Raw genomic sequence first — 27,096 nt, 5'->3', positions numbered from 1 at the left:
GATGCATTTTGTCATCACTTGCACTTCAACCCCCACCCAGCTCTCCACTCGACGCCCTCACCAACACACACACACACACACACACACACACACACACACACACACACACACACACACACACACACACACACTGCAAATGAACACGCAAATCACACGAGGAACACACCAGAATGAGGCCTCTTGCGATTTGTACATTTGAAGGAAATATACTTCTTGTTTTTATGCATCAGTGTCAAACTTCCTGTTTGAACAGTTATGCGAACCGATGAGGCATTTGAATTATTTCAAAACAAAAGAAGTCCAAACATTCTCTGCTTCCAGCTTCTTAGTTCTGAGGTTTAATAATAATAAAGTAAGTGGAATGTGGGTCATGATTTGGGTTTTGGACTGTTGCTCAGACAAAACAAGTCATTCGACCTCGGATTGCTGGGAACTTGCGGTTTTCCAGCTGCTTGTATAGATTTCATTACCTCTGGACGGAGCGGGAAGTGTTTCCCATCGCCAAGCCGAGCTAAGCCAACAGCTCCAGGTACATATCTGCCGTAAGATGCAAGATCTCAGAGCTCCGATGACATTTTCCTCGAGGGGGGATGTGTGTGAGATGGTAAAAACGCCCCTCAAAATGTGAGACTACACCGGGAAAACGTCCGGAAGATTCACGCCAAGCGACCTTGTGTTGGTATTTGATCTCCAGCGTGTGTGCGTGTGTGTGTGTGTGTGTGTTCGTTGGATTCGCCTGCGAGGGTTGAAATGTGTCGGGGATCGTTTCCCAGCCACTTTAGTCTCTTGGTGGAGTCATCATTGTGGAGGAAAAGCAAATTAATATCTGGCTGTCAACGGAGATTGTTATTACTCCTTACTACTTACTTCGCTTTTTGTTTTATCGTTGGCCGTGATCACAAATGAGCAGCCACGCCAGTGTTCGAAACAAACATCGCAGAGCTCAGGCGTGAATGCTGACGACGGCCATCACGTAAGGTATTCTCTGTTTGCTCCACAATGCCACCGCTCCACTTAGCCCCCCGCCCCGCCCGCTCTCTGAAAGTACCCCTGGCCGCCGTTAAGGGCCGAGAGAGAAAATGGAGCTGATGATGGATTCCTCTCATCTGTTTCTCTCGCTGCACAAAGACAGCCTCTCCTCCCGGGCCTGTTCCCTGGACCTGAAAGCAGCCAGAGGAGCGGGGGCCTCGCCGTGTCGCCGACCCGCTCCGTTATTAGTCACACTCGGCGGCGTCCAGCGTTGAATCATTCCCAACGCGTTTAACCTCGACTTGAACCGGAGCAGAATTACTCCCAGTGTGCGCTCGCAGAACCTCGGAAGAACCTTTTGCCCCCCCCAGCCCCCCCCCCCCCCCCCCCATGGCTCCTCTTGCTTCGTCCTGTGCGTCTGCGGCACCGTGGCCCTGGACGTGGCCCTGCAACGCCGACTGAGCCGGGTCACGCTCAGGGGTCCGAGCCAAATCGCGGGGTCACAGGCTACCTCACACACCCTCCAACCTTTTACCCTTCAGCTCGGGCAGCGGCGCTCCGGTTCCCATCTGAATCCCTCTCGGCAACCTGCGGAGGACCTGCAGGGGTCACTGCCCTCGCCAGGGGTCAGCCCCGGCCGGTCGGGATCTATTTTAGTGAAAACACACAGTTCATAGGAGAGGGCCTCGCCGCCCGCGTGGCACGGGGGGCCAGCGGATTACCAGGGTTCACGACGCCCCCCGAGATGGGGCTTCATCAGGCAGCTTTGAAGTGAAGAGGTTATCTTTCACTCCTGCCACATATTGTTGTTGTTTCCCTTGACGCCGTTATTAAAGGAAAAGCCCCGAAGTGGTCAACTTACCTGCGGGGAGACGGGGGTCTGTTGATGTTGAGTCGTTGTTCGGCTTTAAAGGAGGAGTTACAGAGGAACATTTGTGCCTCGTAATGAATGTGTTTATGAACAGATCATTTTTCTTCTGAGGACAGAAGCTGCAGGAGTTTTTTGACGTGTATTCGACGCCGAGTTTCCGATCTTGTGTTTTTGATTTTCTTGCGTTTGGTTTTCTTTATTTTGGGATTCAAATTTTTTTTAAATGAAGGCGTTAACGATAAATTATGAGAAATATGTCTGAGGTGTGGCACTGGAGAAATTCACCATAGGCCTGAGGCAAGATTTAAAGCTAAGTAGTTTTATTGACCTTTTACAAACTTAGTATAATTAATTCTGTGTAGTACTTAGTGTTGTTTTTAATGCTTATTATATATATATATATATATATATATATATATATATATATATATATGTGTGTGTGTGTGTGTGTGGGGGTCACTGCCGGCCAGATGCATTTCTGAACAAAACAATTGTGGCAGAATCAGAACAATTTGAAAGTGACCATAAAGGGTCCCTCGCTCTTTTGGACCAATAGGGAGACACGTGCTCCGTCCTGGTTGTCAAAGGCGGGAGGTCGTGCACAGCTATAAAACTTGACGGCGGAGCAAATAATCTCCAATCGCTCCGCTGAAACCGCCTCCAAATATGAACCTTCATCTGAACCGAGTCAAGGTTATACAATGTGACCTCTTCACACATAAAGGCCTTATTGATCCTGACAGATGATGACGACGGATGGTTTATCACTTAGCGTCTGCTAAAAACCAGCAACACGGGGGCGGGGGGGGCGGGGGCTGGGGAGGGGGGGGGGGGGGGGGGGGGGGGGGGGGGGGGCAGGTGAGTTTTATTGTCGACGCTCTCATCACTCGAGGGGCTTCGTTTGGCAAACCTCCCGAAAACCTGTTGCGCCTGCTCCTCTGAGGGATTTGAGGGATTTGACCTCCTGGTCAGCCGGCTCCACTAAGTGCTGCTGGAGCTGCTCGACTCGGGGCCCGTCAGGAAGTGTCGTGAAGGATGTCACTGAGAGAGAAATGCACTCAGTGTGCCATCCTGTGTTGACCGTGTGTGTGTGTGATTCGGGCCTGCCATGCCCCCCATATGTGGGTATACGGGGGGGACGGGGGGGACGTGGCTAATTAAACGTAGTAAAAGCTGTTGAAAAGGGGCCTGGACGCTGGCGGCAGCGAGAGGACCTGACACCCATGTGTTCCCGTTTCTGGAGATGGAGGGGGCAAGCGTGACGGACGCAGGAGGCCCAGGTTGCAGCAAGCCCGTCCGGCTGCCAGGGGCTCGGACGCAGGGGGCGGGGAGGTGGAGGACGGAGGACGGAGGACGGAGGGAAGGTGGCGTTAATATTAACTGCAATTCCAGACCCTTCGACCACCAGTCGACTACTCTCCCTCTCTCTCCCCCCCCCCCCCCCCCCCCCCCCCCCCCCCGCCTTCCTCTCCATTTCCACCGCTCCCCAGCCAGCGAGAGAACCCCTCAACCCTAACACCCTTTGCCTCCGCACACAAGTACATACGCACATTCCAGGAGCGAGGGATGGGAGCGTGACAATCGGGAAACAACGGCTGTTAGTTACAGAAAATGCATTAGTGCGTGAGGCCGGGCAGCAGAGCGGAGGGAGAGGAAGTGGTGGGATTACGCCGGGGCTTGGACGGAGGAGAGCGCAGGCCCCCCCCCCCCCGCGCCGCAGTAAACTGTCCAGATTTACAAGGCCCTCCGGGGACACCGACACCCCATCCTCGTCCTGTCGAACCTCGACAGCTCCTGATTTAAAAATAATCCTAAATCAGCGCATGACGGTTGTCAGCGCGGGGCCGCCGGGAGGTCAGCGGCGCCGTCGACGGGACGGGGAGGCAAAAAGAGAATCGCACTCAAGGTGACTGGGTTTGCTGGATGAGAGATTTAGATCCAATCTGTGAAACGCTGCAAAGTGCTGCAAAGTGCCCCACTTGGCCTTCGACATGGTGATTTGGTGGATTCAGACGCCGCAGAATGTTCGCACGAGGCAGTGGTTTCCGACTTCCAGCCGGTGGGTCGGGGGCCCCCCCAGGAGGTCCTGAGACAATTATTACGTTTCAGCTATCACTCCTATGTCGAGTGTTCAGATTCCTACTCGAGCGGGACCGAGGGACGCGAGCTCTCTTTTTTTAACCGAGGTCAGGTCGGCGCACATTATTCGGCACCTGTTTTTCCTTTCCCAGTCCCTCGTAATTCGGAGACTGGCTCGTTCCGATACTCTGTCCTCCGTTCGTTTCCGATATTCCCGGGTGCACATTGACCTCCGGTAGGAACTTAATAACACTCGTGTTTCCTGTTGCCCCTTCGCGATCATAACCTTTAGAAATAATGTCCAGAAAGAGCAACGTTGTAATAAATTACTGCTTATGGGAGCATAGGGCAAAAGAAAAAGAAGAGAGATGGGTGAGCTACTGTTCTGTTCGTAAAACTTTCCCCATCAAGCAGCAGGGAGCCCCAGGGCCAACACTCTCTCTCTCTCTCTCTCCTCCTCTACGTCCTGACAGAGTCGGCGTGCATCCGCCCGTGGCTGTAAATAACCGTCAGTTCACTGTCTTCCCCCTGCTTTCCTGCTCCAGCCGCCAGCTCCGTTGATCTATGCGTTGTTTTCTTCTTTTACGGCGTCGCCTCCGACCGGATGCGGCCCGGGCAGCCTCTCCTGTGATCACCGCGAGCCCCCTTCGGAAGAGCCCCTGCGACAGAGACAGGAAGCGGTCCGAGGCGCGGGGTCGCGACCCCTCTCATTCAGCCCCATGAGTCAAGCAGGGCCCACCCCCGGCGAAAAACACAGGAAAGGTTCCGGTCCCATCGACAAGGTGTGGACGGATCTTCGGAGGGGTCGTGGGGGGGGGGGGGGGGCAGAGTCCATCTCTCTCTCTCCATGCACATCTGTATGAACTGTGTGTGTGTGTGTGTGTGTGTGAGTCAGAGGGAGAGAGAGGTGCACATCTGCTGAGCGGTAGCCCGTGTAACATTATGACACACAGGGTCCACAGAGTCCCACCTGAACGCAACTGCAGCCGCGTCCGCGGGAGGGAACTACTGTGTGAGCGGCACAGATCTCCGCGCGTTCCTTGTCTTCGCCCGTTTGTCTCACGTCGCCCCCCCCCCCCCCCCCGGCGAACGAATCACGACCTCGTGAGATGAGACGTGGACACTGTAGCGTCACGTTAATGCTGTTTTGACGTCCACCTACAGATTCAGGACGAGCTGTTTTTTAAAGACACGACCTCTTGGGAACATGTTCGGATAATTGGGTTTCTTTTTTTCGGACATTGACGTTCACATATGACCAACGCAGATTTTGATTTTCCCGCTGTATTCTTACATGGGCTCGCACATTGTACAAGATGGCCGGCAGGAAAAGTTTTTCAGAATCTGTCCCTCATGAAAGCAGCTTATACTCTGCATTGAGGCATTATTTGCTTAAAGTACATTATTCATTCTACAGCGGGGGACTTTTTTGGGGGGGGGCACTGTATTATGGATAAATGCAAAACGTAAAATCTGGGCACTCGAACACATGGCGGGCGATAAATTCAATCCAATTAGGGAAATGGCGAGAAGAGATTTTGGAAGCAGCGCATGTGACTTTTAATGAGACGATTAATTTAACGGGAACCCAAAAACCCTCACGTGACGAAGGAGGGAGTGAAATTAATTAAGACGCACACAAGACATGTCGTAACATGGAAGTCGATGCATTTAATGCAACTCGGACAGATGATACGTGAGCTGACTTGTCTGAAGGGAGGTAACATGAGTCGGTGCAAGTGCCCGGGAGTGGACGCTCGACATGACGGGACTTGTCTGGAGATTAGGGGGAAAAACAAAAGACACATTTCTTTTGTAAAAAAAAAAAAAGAGGCGAAATGGGGGAAAAAAAATGACTAATATGCAATGATGGGCAAATTATTCTTGCTTTTGTTTGCTGCAAAAGCAAAACGCAACACGTACGGTCGGTCGTGGACGCAGCCACACCTCCTCAGTCAAATTCAAGGAACAGCAAGTGCACTCAAAAGATACTAGATCGCTGCAACAGCCCTCGTAAATAAGACGCTTTGCCGAGTGCAGGTTTTTGTGCCAGAGATTCTGGGTCGGTTTTTTTTGTGTGTTTTTTTTTTTTGGGGCCCAAATCGCGGAGCTGATGTCATGGGAGCTGCGTTAATGTTCATGTCAGGCCACATCTGATATTTCACTTTAATGGAGGGGTGTTAAGTGGGGGGGAACCGCAGGGAGGGCGGGGGGGGGCGAGTCGGAATATCCCAGCGAGAGAAGTGAGAGATTGTTTGACTGAGCAAAGCAAAGCTTTATTACCCCCCCCCTCCAAAACAAAATACAAAGACTGACTCAAATATTATCCCCTCCTTCTTGATCTCAACTTGTCAGATAAGCTTTACTTAATAATGGCTCGCTCTCTCTCTCTGAGTGTGGATTATTCAGCCTTCCCACACAACTCTGGCCTCTGGCAGGTTCATTGAGGTCTCTGATAAAAAACAATTGTGAAATCAGGTCTTGGCAGCAAGATCGTTTCACACAAGATACGAATGAAGTTTATCAGAACGTCGCGCCCCCCCCCCCCAGGCCCGGGAAAAGTGAAACTGATCAATATTTTCATATTAACAAAAGCATAGACTATGTATAAAGATGGACGACATGACAGCTCCCCCAAAAGTGAAGACAAAACATCTTGATCGCCCCCTGGTGGCTGGCTGCCGCATAGGCCATCATAAACCCCGCCTCCTCCATGATAGCATGCTCCTATCACATTAGCACTTATTTGTCCTGATAAGCTTGGTTTTGATTTGTTGTGCGATCCTATAACAGCGGGGGCGGAAAGTCACGATTGACAGCTGAGACCGACTCGTGATTGGTCCAAACTGTTGTTTGGGCTGGAAACAGACACCACCCTCAGTTTCGGTGTCGCATGTCGAGAAACCCAAAGCCCGATAGGCCCGCCCTGCCTAGTTACGGTTGCTAAGCTGTGATCCAATGATTATCAATTTCATGAGACCGTGATTTATCAATTGCTGCGTTGAGCAAAACGGTTTCGTAAATACCCTTGAAGGTTATTGTTCCTCCAACAAGTATTGTTTTTCTCTGCGACACAGTCCCGAACCGCCCTCCTCAGTAAATCGCATCTTCTATCTGCTCCTACGGCGACGAGAATCATCTCCTTTTCCTTCTTCTCCTCCTCCTTTTTTTTTTTTTTTTTTATAAAACAAATGAGCCGGCTCCTCTCGCCCGCTGAATTTACTGCCTTTGCCAGCTCTGGTATTCGTCCGCTTGCCAGCTGTTTTCTTTCCTGAGGTAAATCTCTATAAATCAATGAGAGTTAATCTGCTGAGAAGATTGTGAGCTCGCCCCGGCTCTGGGCGCACTCGATCTCCATTGGTTACAGAGCATCCATCAAGTGCTCAACGGAGGCTCGGCGGAGCAGTGACACCCTGATCCCCTTTAACCCCATCACCCCCCTGACCCCCCCCCCCCCCCCCCCCCCCCCCCTCACTCCCCATCCTCGCACTTCTTCCTATTATTCTCTGGATAATTAGGTTATGAAGATTCTGGGGGGAAGCACCGCGTCCTGTTTAATGGAATGTATCAGCTGCATAAGTTTCCCACTGCACATGCGCTCCCTCCTTTGTCTGGATGTCCTCGCTCGGGCCCCGGCTGGCTTTGTGTCACAAGGGCGGCGGCGTCTCGCTGCACGGGAAAGTTGATCCGATTGCGCCGTCGTTCATCATGTAACTTTAACTCCGGGGGCAAGGCCGAGTGAAGCCGAGGGGGGCTTCTTCTGCGGTGATATAAAGCCGCGGCTCGGCGGGTGCAAATCATCTTTGTGCTCACTTGCAAGGGGAGATGGGTTTGGAGATTCTTCACATTCTGTCCGAGGGCAGAGAGGAGAGATCTCACCTGGCTGCACAGTGGTTTTCGGTAACACACGCACGTGTGTATATGTATATATATATATATATATATGGATATATAGATATATACGTTTATGACGTGCAGATGCACTCGTCGTCATCAGATTCAAACTCTGCAGGGCACCGCTGTATCACTGCCAGGGAAAAAGCGTCACAGTATTATGTGAGGAGGAGGAGGAGGAGGAGGAGGAGGAAGGGGGTGGTTGAACTGATTCCTGCACATTTGTCTGAGGCTTTGATATATTAAGGAAAGAAGACGAGCGAGACCAGCGTGCTCGTCGTCCCGCATGGCTCCTCGAACCCTGCGTGACCCTGCTGTGTTTACCCAGGTTGTCCCGCGGCTCCGCCCTCTGTACCCACCGTGCCGGACCCCCTTCGCCCTGCTCAGCTCCCGACGACCGACCGTTTCCCGGGCGACGGCGCCTTGTTGGCAAGCAAAATATTTCCCTATGATTAGATGACAATTGTTGGAAGAACACGCCGCGGCCCTTTGTTAAGTGGTGTTAATACCACTGCTGTTTTTGCAAGAAAAATGGTTCGACGACAGCGTTTTAAGCTTTTGGAATATGGCATTTAATATACTTTAGCTGGATATTGCATTGACTAACATTGACAGTTGTGAACCAATGAGATATGAGATATTATATTTGAGGGTACAAAGTGCTTTACAGCACAGGTCTATTGTTTCAATAGACTGCGACACTTTCATTTCAGGCGCCCGCTACCTGTTGAAATATAGGTGTTATAGAAATACTGCTGAAAAAAAGTGATATTGAGTCTTTCCAGTCAAATTAAAGTCCATGAAAGTGTCAGTTTGGACCCAAACTGGCCTCCGTTCGCAAAAGAGGCCTCACGCTGAGTTTCCAAGTGCAACACATTTCTACGACACTGTGAACCAAGTTGACGCGACGCGCCGCCTGTGTCAGTGGACAGGGGGTTTGTGTAATCGAGACTTCTTCTTCTTCTTCTTCTTCTTCGTGTTTTGTTGCTCCCAGTGCGATGGGCATCGCGACACCTACGGCCTCGGCCGCCGTGTTCGACTCTTCCCTCCGCGGGGCTGTTTTCCAAGAGCAGGCCGCCGGGGACCACCCGGGGAGAGGGAATCAAGGAAAACGTGTCCGACAAACACAACCGACGAGCAGTAGATGCGGCCTTTCATCTGGCCCGATCCGGCACCGCGAGAGGGTGGGAGGAGAATTCCAAAACAGCCCCGGACGCAGAGCACGCACGACGGCAGCGCTGTAGAAGAGATGTGCATTCCTTCGTCGAGCGCTGTTGAGAGCGGGTCAAGCAGGTCAGTCCTGGACACTGGTGTGTCTAAGTGCCAGAGGGGGAAAGCGGAGGAGGGAGGGGAGGTAAAGGAGGCGGGGGGGGGGGGGGGGGGGGGGGGGGGGGGGGGGGGGATCACGGGTCCAAGATGACTCCATTCGCCTCCTATTGTTCATCACCCTGAGCGTCTTCTTTCCATTCGAGAGGCGTGAAGAAATGACTCCAAACTCAAACATCGGCCCCCAGAGGAACTCCTCACTCCGAAAGAATGTCCAAACGAGCGCGAGGGTCTCCAACAGCAGCGCCGCTCTCTTAAAACAATGTCTGAAACACACACACACACACACACACACACACACACACGCAGGCAGGCCGAGGCAGAGATGGACTGGTGGGAAAACTGAAATAATGTCTATCAGCAGTTTAAGGTTACACTTTATGTTTTAATAATTTGACCGGGAGCCAGAAGGGCTGGGGTTTTTTTTGGGATGGGGGGGGGTTTGACTTGCCTGGAGCTTTGCTCCGTGATGGGCCAGGGCACGGTGATTAGCTCGGGGTGGGTGGGTGGGGGCGGGGGGCTTACAGATGCACCCCAGGCGGCGCAAGGTTTCAGCTCCCCGCTGGCGTAAACTGTGGGTGGCGAGGAGATAAAACGCGAGGCAGACCCGGCGTTGTTTACGCTGCCTGTTTGTGGTCTGCAGCCACGCAGGGGCGTGTGTGTGTGTGTGTCGGTGTGTGTGTGTGTGTGTGTGTGTGTGTGTGTGTGTACGCAGCCCTTCTGTCTCTGCTATGTAGCACGAGGATGCTAAAAGCCGCCTACAGGGCGGACCGAGTGCCACAACACCATCAATCAGCCAAAACTCGGAGAAGATGCAATATAAGAACATGTGCATTGAAAAGTATGAAATCCTCACTCCGACAAATGACTATTGCATGATAAATGCCAAGGTGGCGAACCAGGGCAGACGGGGATGAGCGTTCTCTCCTGGAGGTCCGCGGTCAAGTATGGGGGGTCCCCCGGTCCACCTGTCCCCGTGCCCCGAGCAGCCGGGGGTCAGCCTCCAGTGAGAGGTGGTCCCGCACCGCGAGCCCACCCCCGTCAACGCTCAACAGTGTGAAACAACACAATAACCACAGAGGCCTGTCCAAATGTCGGCCGGGGACACGTGCTGACCCGCCACGCGTCCGCCGTCGTCTGGCTGTGTGGTCCCTCGGCGCGAAGACGCGTTGTCGCGTTTTTTCCCTAATTGTGCTCGTAACCTGCACGGAAGCGCCCGAGGAGCAACGTCTGAATCGCTGCCTGGTGACTCCGGCACAAAATCGAATCTCATTAAAGGTGAAACACGTCAACTTCAGTTGGGAAATGACGTGGAAATTGTTGGACTGCACAGGAATGAGGGGATGCCTCTCTGCCATGTTGTCAGAGTACAAGATGCCAACTGTATCTGACATTGCAATTGGGATGATATCTTACTTTATTTCATCTTAACTTGAGGCATATGCACTTAACTCAAGTATTTCTTCTTCATGTTCCTTCATAGCCGCACTTGCACTAGTACATCACTCATGGGAGCCATTTTTCTTTTCAATTATGAGGAGCTCTTCTTTTGATATTTTCATCAGCGCAGGACTTTCACAGCGGAGGAATCCGAGTGGGTCGTCCCCTCCTCTTTGATGAACTGAACCCGCAGGACCCTGCGTCGACTGTGTGTCCAAAGCCCTTTGCATGTTCCTCAACACTAAAGAGGGCTTATATGAATGTATTAAATTTAATTTACCGACGAAGAAGAAGAAGAAGAAGTCAACTCTTTTGCATTGTTTCTTTCCTTATCACCAAAAGGCCGTGTGGGGCAGAAGGCCAACATGGGGTTAATCAAAGTGCAGCGATGTAATTAAGCCCGTACTTCCTTTGCACAATTTGATTTAGAACAGTTGAAAGTGTGTCTGGAAATGTAATGAATTAAAGGGAATACAAGCTGGCGCATTCTCTCTGATAGTGACGAGACAGAAAACTCGCACCACGACTTTTTTTTTCTACCCATACAAAAATATGTGTGTATCTTCGGCATTACGAGTCCATTCCTGCCGGGGGATTAATATCGCGACACTTTGCTGGCATCGTGCAACCCAAGCCCTCTCTGCTGCTCCACACATAAATCTGGCAGAGCGTGACTAACCCGGCGGTAACAGGAGCCGCGACTGGCGGGTCCCCGCGGACCCCGGGGCCCCTGCATGTCAGCGTCTCAGACCCCTTCTGCTGTACAAGGGCCGGGCCCCAGAACCTGCCGGGGGCCCCCCCCGGGGACCCCTGAGAAACCAAACAGTGAGGTCAGCTCCGGGCTCCGGGCTCACAGCGAGGATTACACCGAGGCACACAGAGCGGAGACCGCTGAGGCCCAACTCGGATTAAGTCATTAAGGGGTAACCATCCTGGAGAATCTCAAGACCTTCTCCGTGAAAAGATATTCTCCTCTCACATGCGACTCACTTTTCCCTCCCAGAGCAGCGTCGGCCGACCGCGTCGCCTCCTTTTTAATTTTTTTTTCATTTTGGATTGAGCATTAATTCCTGCGCCGGAAACAGTTTGCCGCGATAAATGCCTTCCTGCTTCCACGGCAGTGAAATGAAATAGCTGCAGAGTGCGGACGGATGCTACACCCATCTGACACCATTTCCCTGCATGCACCTGCACAATACACACACACACACACACACACACACACACACGAAAGTTAATCTCCAATAACTTCCACAACAGTAACACTATATTTTTTATAGTATCAAACAGGTGGCGTGGCACCAGGCAGGACGTCGGTGCGTGTGCACGCGTGTGCGTGTGCGTGTGCATGTGGAGTGGCACGTCCGACGGGACGGATGATTCTCAGTCTCACCAAAAACAACAACAACAACAACAATAAAATGCTTTCCATGCTTTTCAGGCGGAGGGACGATGGACAAAAAAAACTGGGACGACTGCGGACGCACAGTCGCCGACGCTCAGCTACCCCCCCCCCCCCACGTGTTTGGACAGTAACGCTAGTCCGCAGGCTCTTCGGGGCCTGGAGAGCAAACCTGTTGAGGATAATTCACGCGGGTGTCAAAAGTGGGAATCTCGGGATTCTCTTACATTTTTGTGGGCCACACACACACACACACACACACACACACACACACACACACACACACACACGTACGGACGGGCCCGGCCTTCAGCCCATTCGTCAACATTATGCGGATCAATTGTAAATCTCATTTTCGGTCATTCCTTTCAGCCCAGCCATAAATTGTCTCTCGTCTGAATGTAAAGGGGTGGCTGGGTTTTTTTTTTGGGGGGGGGGAGTGTACGTGCAAATGTGCAAACATATTTTGATCATCTGTAACTTGTTTCTTCAACTAAAGGATTCTCTACCTTCTAGACTCTTTGCTACTCAACATCGCGGACGCACACTTTGTACATCTGCTGCAGTTGAGCATCAGGTCCCTTCATGATTCATCTCTCATTTCTGAATGACCTCCCTTTTAATCTAATCTCTTTGATTATCAGTGTCTGATTTCCCCCCCAAAAAAGGATTATTAAGCATCACGAGGCTTTGAGGTACGGTTTCAAAGGGGGGGGGGGGATTGCAACTCAATATCGTTAGTTCAGTGATAAGAGGAAAAGGATTGTTATCTATTGATTTTTCCAAAAACGCTTTAATGGACCTATTGCACAAACGGGGAAGTGGTTCAGGGTTATTTGAACTTAGGGCGCCAACCAGTCTGCGCTTCAATTAGTTTTGAGCGGAACCACTGCAATCACGGACGCGTCATTAAATGGGGACGGAGGTAAACAGTTGTGGCGAGATGGCGGTGCGCATTGATTACTGCATTGTTCCTCGTTCATACACGTCAAGACGATGACATCCAGAACACTCCGGATGTGGTTTGATATCAGAGTCCTTAAAAGGGAAAGTTGCAACCAACAATATATGTTCTTTCATTTTGTATTAAATGTGTAGATTTTTCCAATTGATTGACTGTTTCAACTACAAAAAACTGTTCAAAAGCCAAATATGTTCACTTTTCACCGGTGGACGACGGCGGAAAGCAACAAATCCTCACGTGTGAGGCGCTAGAATAAAAACATTTAGACAGGATAAATGACTGAAATGATCGATCAGCTGACTCCGCCACACCCAGCACTGTTTATTAAAGATGAAAAAACGGACTTACAGACGTATAAAACTCTGCTCTGCCCCATGGAGGCCATGTCCAATGATGTTGACTCTGGATGACACGGCTTTGGCAGAAAGGTTCATCAGGATGAAACCCTGGTTTTGGGTGACAGAGGTCTCCCCCACGGCGGCTGGGCCCGACATGGCTGTGCTCTTTACCCACCGCGGCTTTATGGCTATCATGTTATCGCCCGCGTCCCCTCGAAAAAGCTTCTGTTCTCCCCCTTCGCTATCTTCTCCTTTCATGAGAGACGCCGTATAACCAATTATACAGCGCAGCAGTGGCCCTTCTCTCACTCGTCAACGCCGACATTCATCAATATCCTATTAGTTTCTCTTGGAGCCGGGCACTTTACCACCATCCCCCCCACCCTCCGCCCCCCCCCCCCCCCCCCCCCCCCCCCCGAAAAAAATTAAACCCTCTGCTGTTGATGTTATTCAATGGGGCTAATATCCATTGTAACAAAACACGCTTTGTTCCGGGCCCAGACACTTCGGCAAAAACTAATATTGGTGGAATCGTCGTCGCCTGCCGGGTTGCCGTGGCGACGGTCGCACTTTGCCGACGATCGGAATTCATCTCGTCTTATCGCTTGGCCCGCGTCCCCGACTCCCAGAGGCAGCGCGATAGCGACGATAGCGATGTGCCGCCGTATCGTTTTACAGGCTTGCAGCATCAAAGCGGGGTTTTTTTTCTGGGATTTGGACTCTCAGTGTTTCGTCCTGCGTGGAGAGGCTCTCGTGGAAAAAGTACATGAACAGGAGGTGGGGTGAAACACAGAGGGGCCAGACAGAGGCCGGCGGGGTCAGCGTCTCACCTCAGTGGCCAGACATGGGTCTCCTATCGTCTGCTGCCGGGTCAAGGCCAGTGCCCCCACTAAGTCCCCGTCAGTGGCCCCGTCTGGAAGGCAGATAGCGATACACGCAGGACAACATGGGGCTAATCCATCACTCCACCGAATGAGGACAGAATCAATCAGGAGGGACCTTCAGATCACTTGGAACTATATCGCCGTCAGCTGTCAGGCGATAAGCCGCAGGCGGCCCGCTCTCCGGGCGCGTGCTACAATGGAGGGCCCACGAAACAATGGGGACGAGTGGGGACGCTGGACAGCTGGCGGAATGTGCGCGCCCCTTTCGGGCGTGCTGGTGCCGCGCGGTTATTATTCTTCGCATCCATTTGCAGGAACAACCCTTTAAGCCTGTCTATCAATACCAGTCCATTTGCAAAGGAGAGGGGCCGTGCGTTGACACCGCCCGACCGGCGTGCAACGCTCTCATCGCGGCCCCGGCAATTGTATCGCGCTCTGAGGTCACAGAGAGTTGGCCGGCGAGCGGGGCCGGCCGGCCGGCGAGCCCTTTCCCCCACGCTAATTGACGCACCCCAGCCGGCTCCGCTCTTTGAACTGAATCCCCGCGTCGTACCACCAGAGAGGAGGCAGATGCCATCGTCGTGTTCCCTCCCCCTTTGAAACCCAAGCCCCACCCGTCTAACCCCCTCGGCTCGGGGGCCACGAGTGAGAGGAGCCGCCTGTCAGCTCAGCCCAGGCAGAGACAGTTACTCCCCTGCTCTGCGTTGACCACCGTCGGGCCCCGCCTGCGAGCTCGAGGGAGCCGGGGCCGGGGAGATTAGGGGGAGATGCCATCACATGCGCGGGGCCGGGCCTGTGACACTGGCCGCCTCTTGAGCTCCGTTGGCTCAAGGGAGGGAGCCCATTGTTTGACTTGGGCCTCGGCCCGGCGCCCTTCCAGCCCGGTGCCGTAAGGCCCTGAGAGATTCTAGGACTATATGCATTTCTGCATAAAAGAAGTTTTCACCCTGGAAATAATTCAATTGCTCTCTGCGCGCATGCACGACATTGTTATACTCTGACCAACCTGCACAATCCCCAACTCCTGCAAATGTGAATAGAACATTTTCGGCCCAAATCCAAAATGTATGTCTGGGAGAAATGCTGCCACTCATAGTCATCACATATGGCGGGTTACTGGTAATGACAATGTCCAGTTTGTGTTATTGTCCCACAGTCAATCTACTGCCCTTCATTTGGCGGCAAGTCGTTGGAAAAAAAAGAAGGAAATTGGAGCTGGAGTAGTAATATACTGCATATGAATTTAGATTTTGCGGCAAGAGACATCTCATTACCGTCCGCGATGGAAAAGCAATATCTGGAACAGAGATGGATTTCTTTTGCTAGAGAAGATTACATTTTTTCAAAATGCTATTAGCAGCATTGAGTATGACGTGAAATTATTTCTGGCCGGTTTATAAATCTGGCTAATAAACGGAGGAATTTCTGCTCACTGTAACCAACCTGTTGCAGTCTCTGTGTCCGACCCTCCATTGGAACTGAAATTACTCTAATCTTATCTATGTAGACAACGACCCTGAATCGTTGTCTACATAGATAATGTATGGATGTAGTGTGGCGTATAGATAATGTATGGATGCAATGTGACGTATAGATTCCACACCTTTATTGAGATATGAGCTCCCCTCCGTGCCCCCCCCGCCCCGCACTCATTCATCAGAGCCTCTTTGCAGCGGAGTCACCAGACCGGTGATGCCGGAGGTGGAGAGGTCGCGACCCCAGGTGAGGCGTTGTCATCGGGCCCACGGGCACGGTACTTAACCCCCCGATTGGCCAATTCATATCCCAGGTGTGGAGCCGGGTTATGTGCGGCGTGTCCGTCACGGTGCACCGGGGCTTCCCCTCGGAAAAAAACAGCCCGATGAGTGTGCAGCCTTGTCTGAGGCGGGAGGTCCAGTTGGGCCCACGGGGGGGGGGGGGGGGTCCTGCAGTTCATGTTCATTATCAGCTCTGTTTGTGACCCCCCCCTCCCCCCCACCATGTCGGCACTAGTCCCCAAAGGATCACCGTTCCAACACCTGCTGGACGGAGAAACATCACACGGACATGACTTGGCGGTTTGGGTTCCTTGAGACGGTTTGAAAATTTGACATCAGTTAATGAGAATTTGGTTAAAAACAAATGTCTCAAGAGAAACTACAGCAAATCTAATATTTCCAGCATTCAAGGCATCATATGATTACACAATTACCCCTGAGGATCAATAAAGTATTGCGGATTGTGATTACGTTGCTTGGTTTAGGAGAGAGAAAACTATTGATACTAGTAATAATCATTTGGTCAGTGTGATTAATTATTAGACATTCTTCACCAGGCTTAAGGAAAATTTGTGCTGAATATTTCTTTGATTTAAAGTTTTTAAAGCACGGATACCAGATGGATATAGAATATTGTAATGTTGCTCTGTATTGGGGCCCTCACAGGCCATTAAGCCACGAAGAACCAAAAGATAATGCATAAATCATTTCCTTCTTTTAAAAAGGATAAAATAACCATAGTCAGAATGTATCTGTGGCCTTTTCTTTTTCGTTTTGTATTTCATCATCTCTTTTTCACTTTTCCCCTCAGCACATGATCAATTATTCACCGACGGGAAAAAAAAAACGAGCTCGCGGGCCGCGGCGACAGCGGGGACGCCACTCGCAGCTCGTGGAGCGAGGCCAGTCGTGTTCGAAGTCCGGCTCAATTTCTCTAATTTTTCCAAACAAACAGGTGTCATTTCCTGGACTTCACTTCAATGTTCCAACTTCTACTGTACAGAAACTTCAGTTCCATCAGCAGACGCCAAAAAGCAACAGGCCGTGTTCTCATGTGGCAATTCACATTAGGAAGAAACCTGCAGCTGCAGGGCTGCGGCCGTGGACACCGGAGACTAGTGGGGAACAACGTGGGGGAAAAAAATGAATCAGCGCGTTGCCTTTCTCGGGGACAAGAGCAAGATGTCGAACGTTCCCTCTGTCTTTACCAACAAGTGAGACATTATTGTGCAAGATCGCAGTTCAATTAGAGTGACAGTGAATGTTTTGTAGGCACGATATGTTCTTGAGGCTTTATGTCGCTTTTTAGACACATTTCAACTCCGGCAAATGTCCGTCAAAGTTGCGCGGGGGGTGGCGCCTTTTGTAGCGCGCCCACGCGCCTCGCCGCGAACCTTCCGGAGATATTTTACGCAAGGGGGCTGTCAGGAAAACGTCCCGACTTCAGTGCATGTCTGAAGTCCTCTCGAATCATTCCAAGAATGGAAAATAAAACCTGCATTAATTATTTTTTCAGCGGCAGGTAGAACCAGATAGGCAAAGAAAAAAAAAAAACTATCTCCTCAACTGCTCCGTGAATTGATTGCACTGGTGTTATGGGATTTTGATATTATAGCTGTCGGTAATGGAGGCTGAAGTGTCGCTGGGGTAAATTTTAATTCGGAGACGTCGGCAGCTTCCGGGAGCTCCGTGTGGGGATTAGAAAAAGGGAGGCTGATCCGAAAAGTTTGAGAAGTTGCTGTATCCCTCCCTGAATGTGACTCATTCAAGAGTTGCCGTCTTTAATCTACCTGGTAAACATCCGGCATGTTTGCCTCTCGCGGGTCCACAAGCCACCGCCGCCACCGCCACCGCCGTCGCCGTCCCGACGACTCCATCTTGTTTTTCATTTCATAAACACAAGGTCGTGCCGCCATGCGAAAATAGGAATCCTCCACATTCCGGCCCCGTGAAGTTTCCAGTCGTGGGCCTTTTCGGGTTACGGCAATATATCACGTGCACATCACCTCCTCTGAGCCTTTTGTCTCCCTTATGAATCGGAGATGAATGAGCCACGTGTCTATTTATAGCCATCCTATAGGCTACATGTGTTCCTCAAAGCTGTTTTGACTCTGCACATTCCAGTCTATTTATGTCGGGATTTTTTTCTGCCAGTTACAATTGGCAGCCGACTCAACACACACACATATCGAACGAAGTGTGTGTGTGTGTGTGTGTGTGTGTGTATTGCACTTTGCAATGCAAATTGATTATCGACGGATGAGCCGAAAAATTGAAAAAATGAAATACCATAACACAGATATTAAAAGACGATAAAAAACAATAAGATAATTATCAACATAAATAAATGCTGATAATGAAATATCATTTCATGTACTAATACTATACTGTATCATTGGTACAAGAACAAGCCATAAACCTCTGTCTCTTTAGAAATGAGTCTCCACATTCATCCACGTGCTTCCGTTTGTCGGCGGCAGTACAGGAGGCAAATATCCCTGGTGTGTAAAGCACCTGTCGTGAAACCTGAGGTGACATTTGGGCCTTAATGTAGATATGTATTCCCATGTACACAGACTCAGTATAGGTTGTAAAGACCCATTGGGTGGGGGGGGGGGGAAGGAAAGAAGAAGTTGCTTGATGCAGTGTGGCAGCCAAACTGTTGGATAGAGTTTCACATTCTATATATAAGCCTGGTGACTTGTGTCCATGCTGCTCTGCTTAAATGCCACAGTGCCACTGTCAAAACACAGAGAGAGGGAGAGAGGGCCGCGACAATATGATGGACCTCTTCGAGACCAACGCTTATCTTTTCGGCGATTTGCGCTATTTGGAGGAGGGGGACCATGGACCACTGCAGCACCTGGACATGCCGCTGTACAACGCCGGCGACGGCGCGCTGTCCCCGGGCCACGGGGGCCACGGGGACCACGTCCCGTCCGGGACCGGGGGGGAGAGCAGCGGGGAGGAGGAGGACGAGGACGAGGACGAGGAGGAGGAGGGCGAGGGGGAGGAGGAGGAGGAGCACGTCCTCGCGCCGCCGGGGCTGCTGCGGGCGCACTGCGCGGGCCAGTGCCTCGTGTGGGCCTGCAAGGTCTGCAAGAGGAGGTCGGCGCCCACGGACCGGCGCAAGGCCGCCACGCTGCGCGAGAGGCGGCGGCTGAAGAAGATCAACGAGGCCTTCGAGGCGCTGAAGCGCAGGACCGTGGCCAACCCCAACCAGCGGCTGCCCAAGGTGGAGATTTTACGCAGCGCCATCGGCTACATCGAGAGGCTGCAGGAGCTGCTGCAGAGCCTGGACGAGCAGGACGGACCCACGAACGCACCCTCCCACGAGTCCAGAGAACACACTGTAAGCTCGTCGTGGACACAGCCAGTTCCCACCAAGCATGTTCCTTCAGTGCGCCCTGCGGTGCTCGGGCGACTTGATGCGGGCAGCGTGGAGGCTCCATGGCCTGCGGTGTCTGTTATGACTTTCTGGTGTGTGTATCTCTCAGTGATGTTTGTGTTTCAGCCAGGCTCAACAGTGGGATGTTCAGTAATGATGTCACTGCCTATGAATGTTTCCCTGGAAGAGTTTTCTTTTCTCCCAGCAACGGCCTTACAATTTACAAATGTGGTGCATCGGTGAGAACCTGTGTGATTTGTCGTTTCCAAACAGGCCGCCGGTCACGGGTATCACTGGAAGAAGGCGTCCGAGCCCTGGCCGACCTCTGCTGACCATTCCACCGCGGCGCTGACGACACACCGAGAAGGTAAACGTGTCACGACCGAAAGAAAACCTAAAAACCAACAAAGGTCAAGTGGGGTTAAAGGTCAGCGTGTGTTCTGCCCTTACAGGAACCTCTGGGTCCTCCAGCCTCCTGCGTCTGTCCTCCATCGTGGACAGCATCACCCACGACGACAAGATCAGCTTCGGCAAGGATTAGCGGCGCCCTCTCGCTCCAGACACGCATATTTTAACGTTTGAAGCAAAAAAAGAATTCCCATGAATCGTTTCCACGATGAAGTCAGCCACTCTGGCTCCGGTCCGTCGCGGAGCAGGAGCGACACATTTGTACATATTTTATAACAATGTGATGTTTAGATTTATTTATTTTGTATTCAAAGGCAGAGAAACTCTTATATATAATTTAAAAAAAAAGCTAAAGTTGTATTTAAATGATTGTACATAACTGACCATGAAAATAAAGTACTTTTGCATCATAGTGAACCACTTTGTTCTTCAGTTTTCATCCACTTCACTATGGTTGTATCATATTCGATGTTCGATTTTTGATACAAAACCTCTACAAAACATCCGCTTCACTAGTTTACATTAACAGGACAAAAACAAAATGGCTCCACGCTCTAGGCCCAGTTCCCCCCAACATTCACGGCTAACACGGAGTCCACGAGATCCGTCTAACACTGCCCCTGGAACAGTTTGCGGCGCCCGGGGGCCGCCTCCCTTTGTTCCCACTGGCATCCGGCCGGCCCTGATCCCACCACAACAGTAACTCGAGTCCACTGCGAACACACAGCGAGCCTCCCACTCTGCCCCGCTCCGGTCACATGTTTGGGGACATGGAAAGTTTGGCGGCGGGCCGGAGAGTTGCGCAAAGCCCCGGCGGGATAATAAAGTTATTTGAGCCATTAGAGGTCGTTTCTCTACATCGTCACTTTGTCGCTGTGTCGTCATCGACAGCGTTTACGATGCGAGCTATCAGAGAAAAAAAATGTGTGACACGATGCTAATAACGGCACGAAGATCCAGATACATATTAGATGTTGTCGTGTGGGGGATGGGGGTGGTGTTTGCTGATGATGTCGGGGTGCGTCAGACTCCCTCAGATCTCTGTGGACGACATGGAGCCCTGGTTGACCTCTGGGAGTCTGCCTCATTGCTCTCACACACACACACACACACACACACACACACACACACACACACACACACACTTTATTATTGTCCCCCCCGATAATAATAAAGTTATTAGCTGTTCTACTATATTCATCTTTTCGATATCAGATAAAACTGTCATCCTGAACATTTGATTACACTACGGTCCAGTATATGAAGCAGTTAAAGTCTGCTCCTCCTTCACCGATGCAATATGATTATAAAAACTATGAAATTAACCATTGTGTATAATAATACAACTTTAGATTCTGAAATACAGTCTGAATGAAAACACTAATAAATGCAGTATTTATCCTTTTTTTTTGTTTTTTACAGTAGTGCACACTTTTGCGTCCTCCTCGTCGTCCACACTAAAGCTTAAAAAAAACATATGCAGGGCTTTTTAATTTGGCTCCTTTCAACAGAGCAATCCACGTCTTTTAACCAAATATCCTGTTTTCGGCAGTAAACCGCGTGGAAACACGATATCTCCCCGACAGTAATGTGATTTTAATGGCCCCCTGCTCTCACTCTGGATACTGCATGTGCAGCTCCGCGGTGTATCTGCCAATCTCACCTCTGCTTTTGCCAAATGACTAGCTATTAGACCAAACATCCACGATTCAAATATTGCCGGGCCTGTCTCAAAATGTGAAGGTTTTTGCTGATGAACCTGCTCATAAAGTCGTATTTTCTGCAAAAGCATGTTTGAAACATGCTGTTTTTTGCTCCATCACACTGCAGGCCCTCCTCCCAGAGCCCACTCTCTCTCTCTCTCTCTCTCTCTCTCTCTCTCTCTGTCTGTCTCTTGTCCAACTTTTACGGGGATTTCGGTGTTACTGATGGCACCGTATCGTTCTCATTTTGGCTGCGAAGGCGGTGTGTTTTAAAAGAGGGCGAGCAGATGAAAGGCGAGCCGTCACATATGAAGGGGGGCTTGAATGCTCCGATTTATCCGGACTTTTCCTTGAACATCCTGCTCAGAAGAAGGGATTCAGAGCAGTACAGTGTAGGTCTCTCTCTCTCTCTCTCTCTCTCTTTCTCTCTCTGTGCTCGCTGCCAAACAAATGGTGTTGCCACTCAAAATGTTTCTCTTTTTTCTATTCTTTCGGGGGGATTGTGAAACTGACATGGATTTTATGTGCTCTCAAGTGCAAACAAGTGCAGTTGTGCTTTTAAAGAAGAAGAATCCGACCTCAATAGAATTTAGGCAGTTCAAATGTGCCGAAACAAACAAAAGGAACAGAAATGCACTCATAGGTCACAAAGAGTTATGGAGAAGGATCTCCTCTGCAGGAGAGTAGGTGATGAATCGTCTCCCTGTCAGGGGCCTGGTGGTGCTGCATTAAACCAGCAGCAGCAGCAGCAGCAGCAGCACATTGGGTCAAAGCACGAGGCCGTTTGGAAGAAATAAGGTTTTCAGGCGTGAGGGACGTGGACATAAAGCATCAACCCCGTTGCCCTGCACTTAACTCCGTCTCTGACCCTTGAGAACAACACCACACGAGCTAAACTGCAGCCTGAGCTCCCCAGAGACTCGGCCCCGCAGAGGGATCACGCGGCGGCGCGCAACGGCCCAGTGCGCGCGTGCGTAAAGACTGCGCCAGCGTAAACTGCGCGAACTCCACCCCGTGGGTTGCCAGGTTTTCTCATTGTCACACACACACTCACACACACACACACACACACTCTCTCTCACACACACACACACACTTTGATCTCCCCAGCAGCCACAAGCGCAGGCGATGTCTTCTTCAGCTGTGCGCCCAATCCAAACTCCGACGGCAATTCGGAGGCAGCAGCAGGTACTGGTGTTTTCTTAGGTGCGCGCGGTTCCCAGAGATTTGAGGGTGGTGGGGGTCGCGCCAAACGTTTTGACACATTGTGAGAAATATCCGCATTGTATCCTTGTTGGCTGTCAGCAACACAATCACCATCCAAACCGACGTCGCGCTGCAGAGACCAAATTCAAATTCTGACAACTTCTTGTCTGCTGCAAAATATTGAGACACACAACTCACTCCAGGGTATGATGTCACCAACATCAACTGGGCAGAGAACATAAAGAAAACCGAATCAGTCGACAAGTTTAATTTGTCTGAAACTTTTTTGATTTACAGTTAAAAAAAAATTTAATATGAAGAATTTTTGTTTTACTTTTGTAAAAAGGATGAAAAAAAAATGAACAGCATTAAATTCCTCATATGTTAACTATAGGGCTGCAACTAGCTGCTATTTTAATTTTCATTATCAGTTAATCTGTCGATCATTTTCTCGTTTAATCGATTAGTTGTTTGGTCCATAAAATCACAACCGTGTTTCCCAAAAACTCCAACACCAAAGATATTTAGTTTACTGTCACTGTTTAAATAATCACATTTAAGAAAGCTGATTATTCTCAGCTTATTCTCCCCATAAAAACAACTTAATCCGACTAGTCGATGATCAAAGAAGTCGCCGATTAATTCAGTGTTCGATTTCCTAATCGATGAACTGCTGCAGCTCTATTCCAAAGCCCCCCCCCCTCTAAATGTTTTTCTGAACCCCTGCACCACAGCGACCATCTGCTGCGTGTTGAATTGAGAGCACTTGACTTGTGTCAATAACTTTTAACGGTCAAAATTTGGCTCCTCCGAGGCAGAACGCCTCTAATGAGCCTCTCTGGCAAACAGGGGATCGCTGGCGGCACCTTCCAGGGACGAGGCCCCGAGGTGTTGGTGCTGGTGGTGGCTTTGCCGCCGCGATGTGAATTTTCCGCCGGGCTTGAAATGTTACACCTTCCCTCTGCAGCTGGGCTGCATCTGCAACGCTGTCGTCTCCACCGTAAAAATTGGGCCTGCGTGCTCCCAACAAGTGGTCGCCCTCCTTTTTCCTCCCCCCCCCGCACGGTTTGACCAAACATAAACACGTCTCTCTTTGATATTTATGTCTTCATAGCAAATTGTCCCCCCCCCCGTGACGCGGGATGAATCAAGCAGAGAATGAATGTGCACTTTATGACGATTTAACAAAAAGAAAAAAAAGGGGTCATGTCGTGTTCGCCCAGCGCCCCTGAAAACATTCCCGTGCCGCGGATTCACTCGTGGCCTTGCAGGACGAGCGAGGGGGGGGGCTGTTGGGGAGGAGAAGGGTGGTGATGAGTGGGAAAACACCCGTGAGTGCAGATGTGGGAATCTCCGCAGGGTACTGAGGGGGTGAGAGGCAGCGGTTTGGGGATGGGGCAGGGAGGGAGTCGAGCTAACCCCAGCCTGCCTTCTGGCTGGGCCAATGGGCCATGGTAATTAGAGCTGGCCAATGTGGGCCCTGGGCTCTGGCCTGGGGGCATATAAGGGGGGCCTGGGGCAACAGACCCCTCATATCACTCAGAGGTCTCCTCTCTCTCACCCCGCTCGCTCCTCCACCCTGCGTCCTTCCCCTCCTCTCTTCCTGCGCCCGCCACACTCCGTTTTCCTCCGACAGGCCATGGACGTCTTCTCCCCGTCCCAGGTCTACTACGACAGGGCGTGCGCCTCGTCCCCGGACAGCCTGGAGTTCGGCGGCGGCATGGAGCTCGACGGCTCCGACGAGGACGAACACGTCCGGGTGCCCGGCTCCTCGCCGCACCAGCCGGGCCACTGCCTGCAGTGGGCCTGCAAGGCCTGCAAGCGCAAGTCCAGCTTCGTGGACCGCCGGCGGGCCGCCACCATGCGCGAGCGCCGGCGGCTGAAGAAGGTCAACCACGCGTTCGAGGCGCTGCGCCGCTGCACCTCGGCCAACCCCAGCCAGCGGCTGCCCAAGGTGGAGATCCTGCGCAACGCCATCCAGTACATCGAGAGCCTGCAGGACTTGCTACAGGAGCAGGTGGAGAACTACTACGGCCTTCCCGGGGAGAGCAGCTCCGAGCCTGGGAGCCCGCTCTCCAGCTGCTCTGACGGCATGGTAAGACCTTCTGATCCGCAGCCTCACAAACGTGCGCTTGTGCGGGAGTCTTCAGAGACGTGTGCGTCAGAGAGATGGGGGTCGGCTGGTTGTGAGGCGGGACTCCGTCTTGTAGGAACTTTAAGAATTGAATTCCAAAGTAGAATGTAAATTTCCGATTTGAAGACAAAGCTTGTTTTGGCCTCGCGGTGTCTCGGGCCTCCTCCTCCTCCTCCTGCATGTCACCCTCTCCCATGATCCTCAGAAACAAGCACGTAATCTCACCGTCACTGGGTTAGGTTGAGTTGGTCTGAAGGTGACCGGCGTATCAGTTAAATATCCGGATGGAGGAACAGCTTTTCCCACCACCGGACACTTTATAGCCCTAATAAACCAAAGCCAAATCCACCGTACCGAAGTCTGGCAGGCGTGGGGAGAGAGGAAAACTGGGGGCGCGCTTTTCTTTTTTCTTCTTCTTCTTCCCCCCCCCTCCTGCATTCCATCCTGACTGCATGTTCTCTGCGGCCGCTGCCAGGATTTTCTGCAGATTTACTGGGAGTAAAGTGTCATCTTGCACAAACCGGTGTTGCTTCCACTGATACAATCGATTGGCCACGCTCGGAGCCGGGGGAGCGGGGGAGCGGGGGAGCGCTCGCTGCCACTTCTTGGCTTTAAGGTGTATGTGAAATGAAGAAGCCCATAACTTTTGGAATTCGGGATTTATTAGCCTGTCCAGTTTACCATGAAGGGCATCGCTTGTTTTTTTCTCCCGCTGCGCTTCTTATTTTTCCTCTCCGCCCCTCTTCCATCGCCACATGTGTTTATTACAAACACAGCACGTCATACTTGTCTTATGTCTTTCCTTTTTGAAAGAATGTCAAGGCTAACATGTTCCCCTGTCCTTCTTTAGGCCGGCAGCAGCAGTCCACTGTGGCAACATCTGAACGCAAACTACAGCAGCAGCTATTCGTACGCAAAGAATGGTAAGAACCCTTTTCCCCCACACTGACGCCGGCCGCTGACATTGATACGACACACGTTCCTGCAAGAATCCATCTTGTATCAGAAAAACGACTGATTCCCAACTCCTCCCCCCCCCCTTCGCCCCTTATCAGACAGTGTGGGCGACAGAGCGGCCGGCGCCTCCAGCCTCCAGTGTCTCTCCAGCATCGTGGACCGCCTCTCCGCCGCGGAGTCCGGCTGCGGGCCGGCCGCCCTGAGGGACGCGGCCACCTTCTCCCCCGGCAGCGCCGACTCGCAGCCCCGCACGCCGGAGAGCCCCGGCTCCCGGCCCGTGTACCACGTCCTCTGAAGGAGCCATCTCCCGTATGCCACGGGCGGGCTCGCCGCGCCGCCGACGAGGCGGCTGCATTTGCAACGAGAAGAGATTAAGAACTGATTTTTTTTTTCTTTTTTCGTTGGTGCCGTAAACGTGGACGGAAGACGCAGCAGGATCCCGACGACCCTCTGTGGCAAGAAGGCTTTTAATCTTGTACATGAGACTGTAAATATGTAATGTAAATTGCCCCATTTATTCTATACACGCTGTTGTAACCGCCGAGACATATTTAATTATAAAATTGTAATGTTGCATTATCCCGACACTAAGTGGTATTTATGCAGTTATTTCGTATACTTTTTTTTCATGTTGTCGTGAGCATTAAATCTTTCATTGCTACGTATGAATGCTGCCTCTTCTTCTGTTTCCACACGTGGTCACATCCTCAATCTCATTTATTATTCCTGCAAATTAGGAGCTAAAATAATAACGTAACATGAATATCACCCAGAACACAATTGAAAATATCAACAGGACCCAAAGAACAAGCGACGAACTCGCACTTTTACAGCAAGATGATCTTTTTTTTTTGTCTTTTCTTTTTTTTAAGAAACCAAACAGATTCCATTTATCAACAGGAGCAACACGTGATCTACGGCGGTTACCGTCACCGTGACACCGATTGATCGTAGTTTAGTGGGATTTGCAACAGCTAAATTAATCATCTGAAGTTTGCAGATTCATGTTCATTTGCATAATAATCAATATTATATATATTATACATTTTCCCAGGGAAAAACGACTACGTGAACGTGACGGGACGTGTTCACGGGTGCAGGGGGCTCGTCCCGGACTATAGTCGGGACTGTCTCCTGCTAACAAGGCGTGGAGATCGCATTAGGGAAGCTGATGGAGGTCGGCTGATACCGTTAATCATTCCGTCCGCTCCCTGCGTGCAGTGAAAAAGTGATCTGACCTTGTAATTTTTTCGGCATCGCGGCAAGGTTTTAAATAAGAGAGAAAGAAAAGAACAATATATTGTTTGCATATGCGCAGATATAGAAAAAGAAAAAGCTGCATTGAGCTAAAAAAAAAAAACCCCACTGTGCATCTT

The 27,096-nt window shown here is 51.1% G+C and overlaps 2 protein-coding genes across 3 annotated transcripts; both read left to right on the top strand.

Annotated features, from left to right (window-relative positions):
- Nucleotides 1-18,608: 18,608 nt before the first annotated feature.
- myf6 (myogenic factor 6) lies at nt 18,609-20,132 on the top strand. The gene is made up of 3 exons (XM_035621499.2): nt 18,609-19,276; nt 19,586-19,679; nt 19,765-20,132. The coding sequence occupies exons 1-3, from the start codon at nt 18,650-18,652 to the stop codon at nt 19,851-19,853; spliced, it is 810 nt and encodes a 269-aa protein (XP_035477392.2). The 5' UTR covers nt 18,609-18,649; the 3' UTR covers nt 19,854-20,132.
- Nucleotides 20,133-22,472: 2,340 nt separating this feature from the next.
- On the top strand, nt 22,473-26,385 carry myf5 (myogenic factor 5). Of its 2 annotated transcripts, XM_035621185.2 has the most exons (4): nt 22,473-22,611; nt 24,266-24,724; nt 25,614-25,686; nt 25,819-26,385. In XM_035621185.2, exons 1-4 carry the CDS (start codon nt 22,552-22,554, stop codon nt 26,013-26,015), a joined length of 789 nt encoding a protein of 262 aa, XP_035477078.1. In that variant the 5' UTR covers nt 22,473-22,551; the 3' UTR covers nt 26,016-26,385. The 2 variants fall into 2 exon arrangements, with proteins under 2 accessions (XP_035477078.1, XP_035477070.1); XM_035621177.2 differs by lacking the exon at nt 22,473-22,611 and having other exon boundaries at nt 22,731-24,724.
- The last annotated feature ends 711 nt before the right edge of the window (nt 26,386-27,096 follow it).

The sequence above is a fragment of the Scophthalmus maximus genome, chromosome 12 (genome assembly GCF_022379125.1).
Source record: "Scophthalmus maximus strain ysfricsl-2021 chromosome 12, ASM2237912v1, whole genome shotgun sequence".
NCBI lineage: Eukaryota > Metazoa > Chordata > Actinopteri > Pleuronectiformes > Scophthalmidae > Scophthalmus > Scophthalmus maximus.
This window is presented reverse-complemented; position numbering and strand designations above follow the sequence as displayed.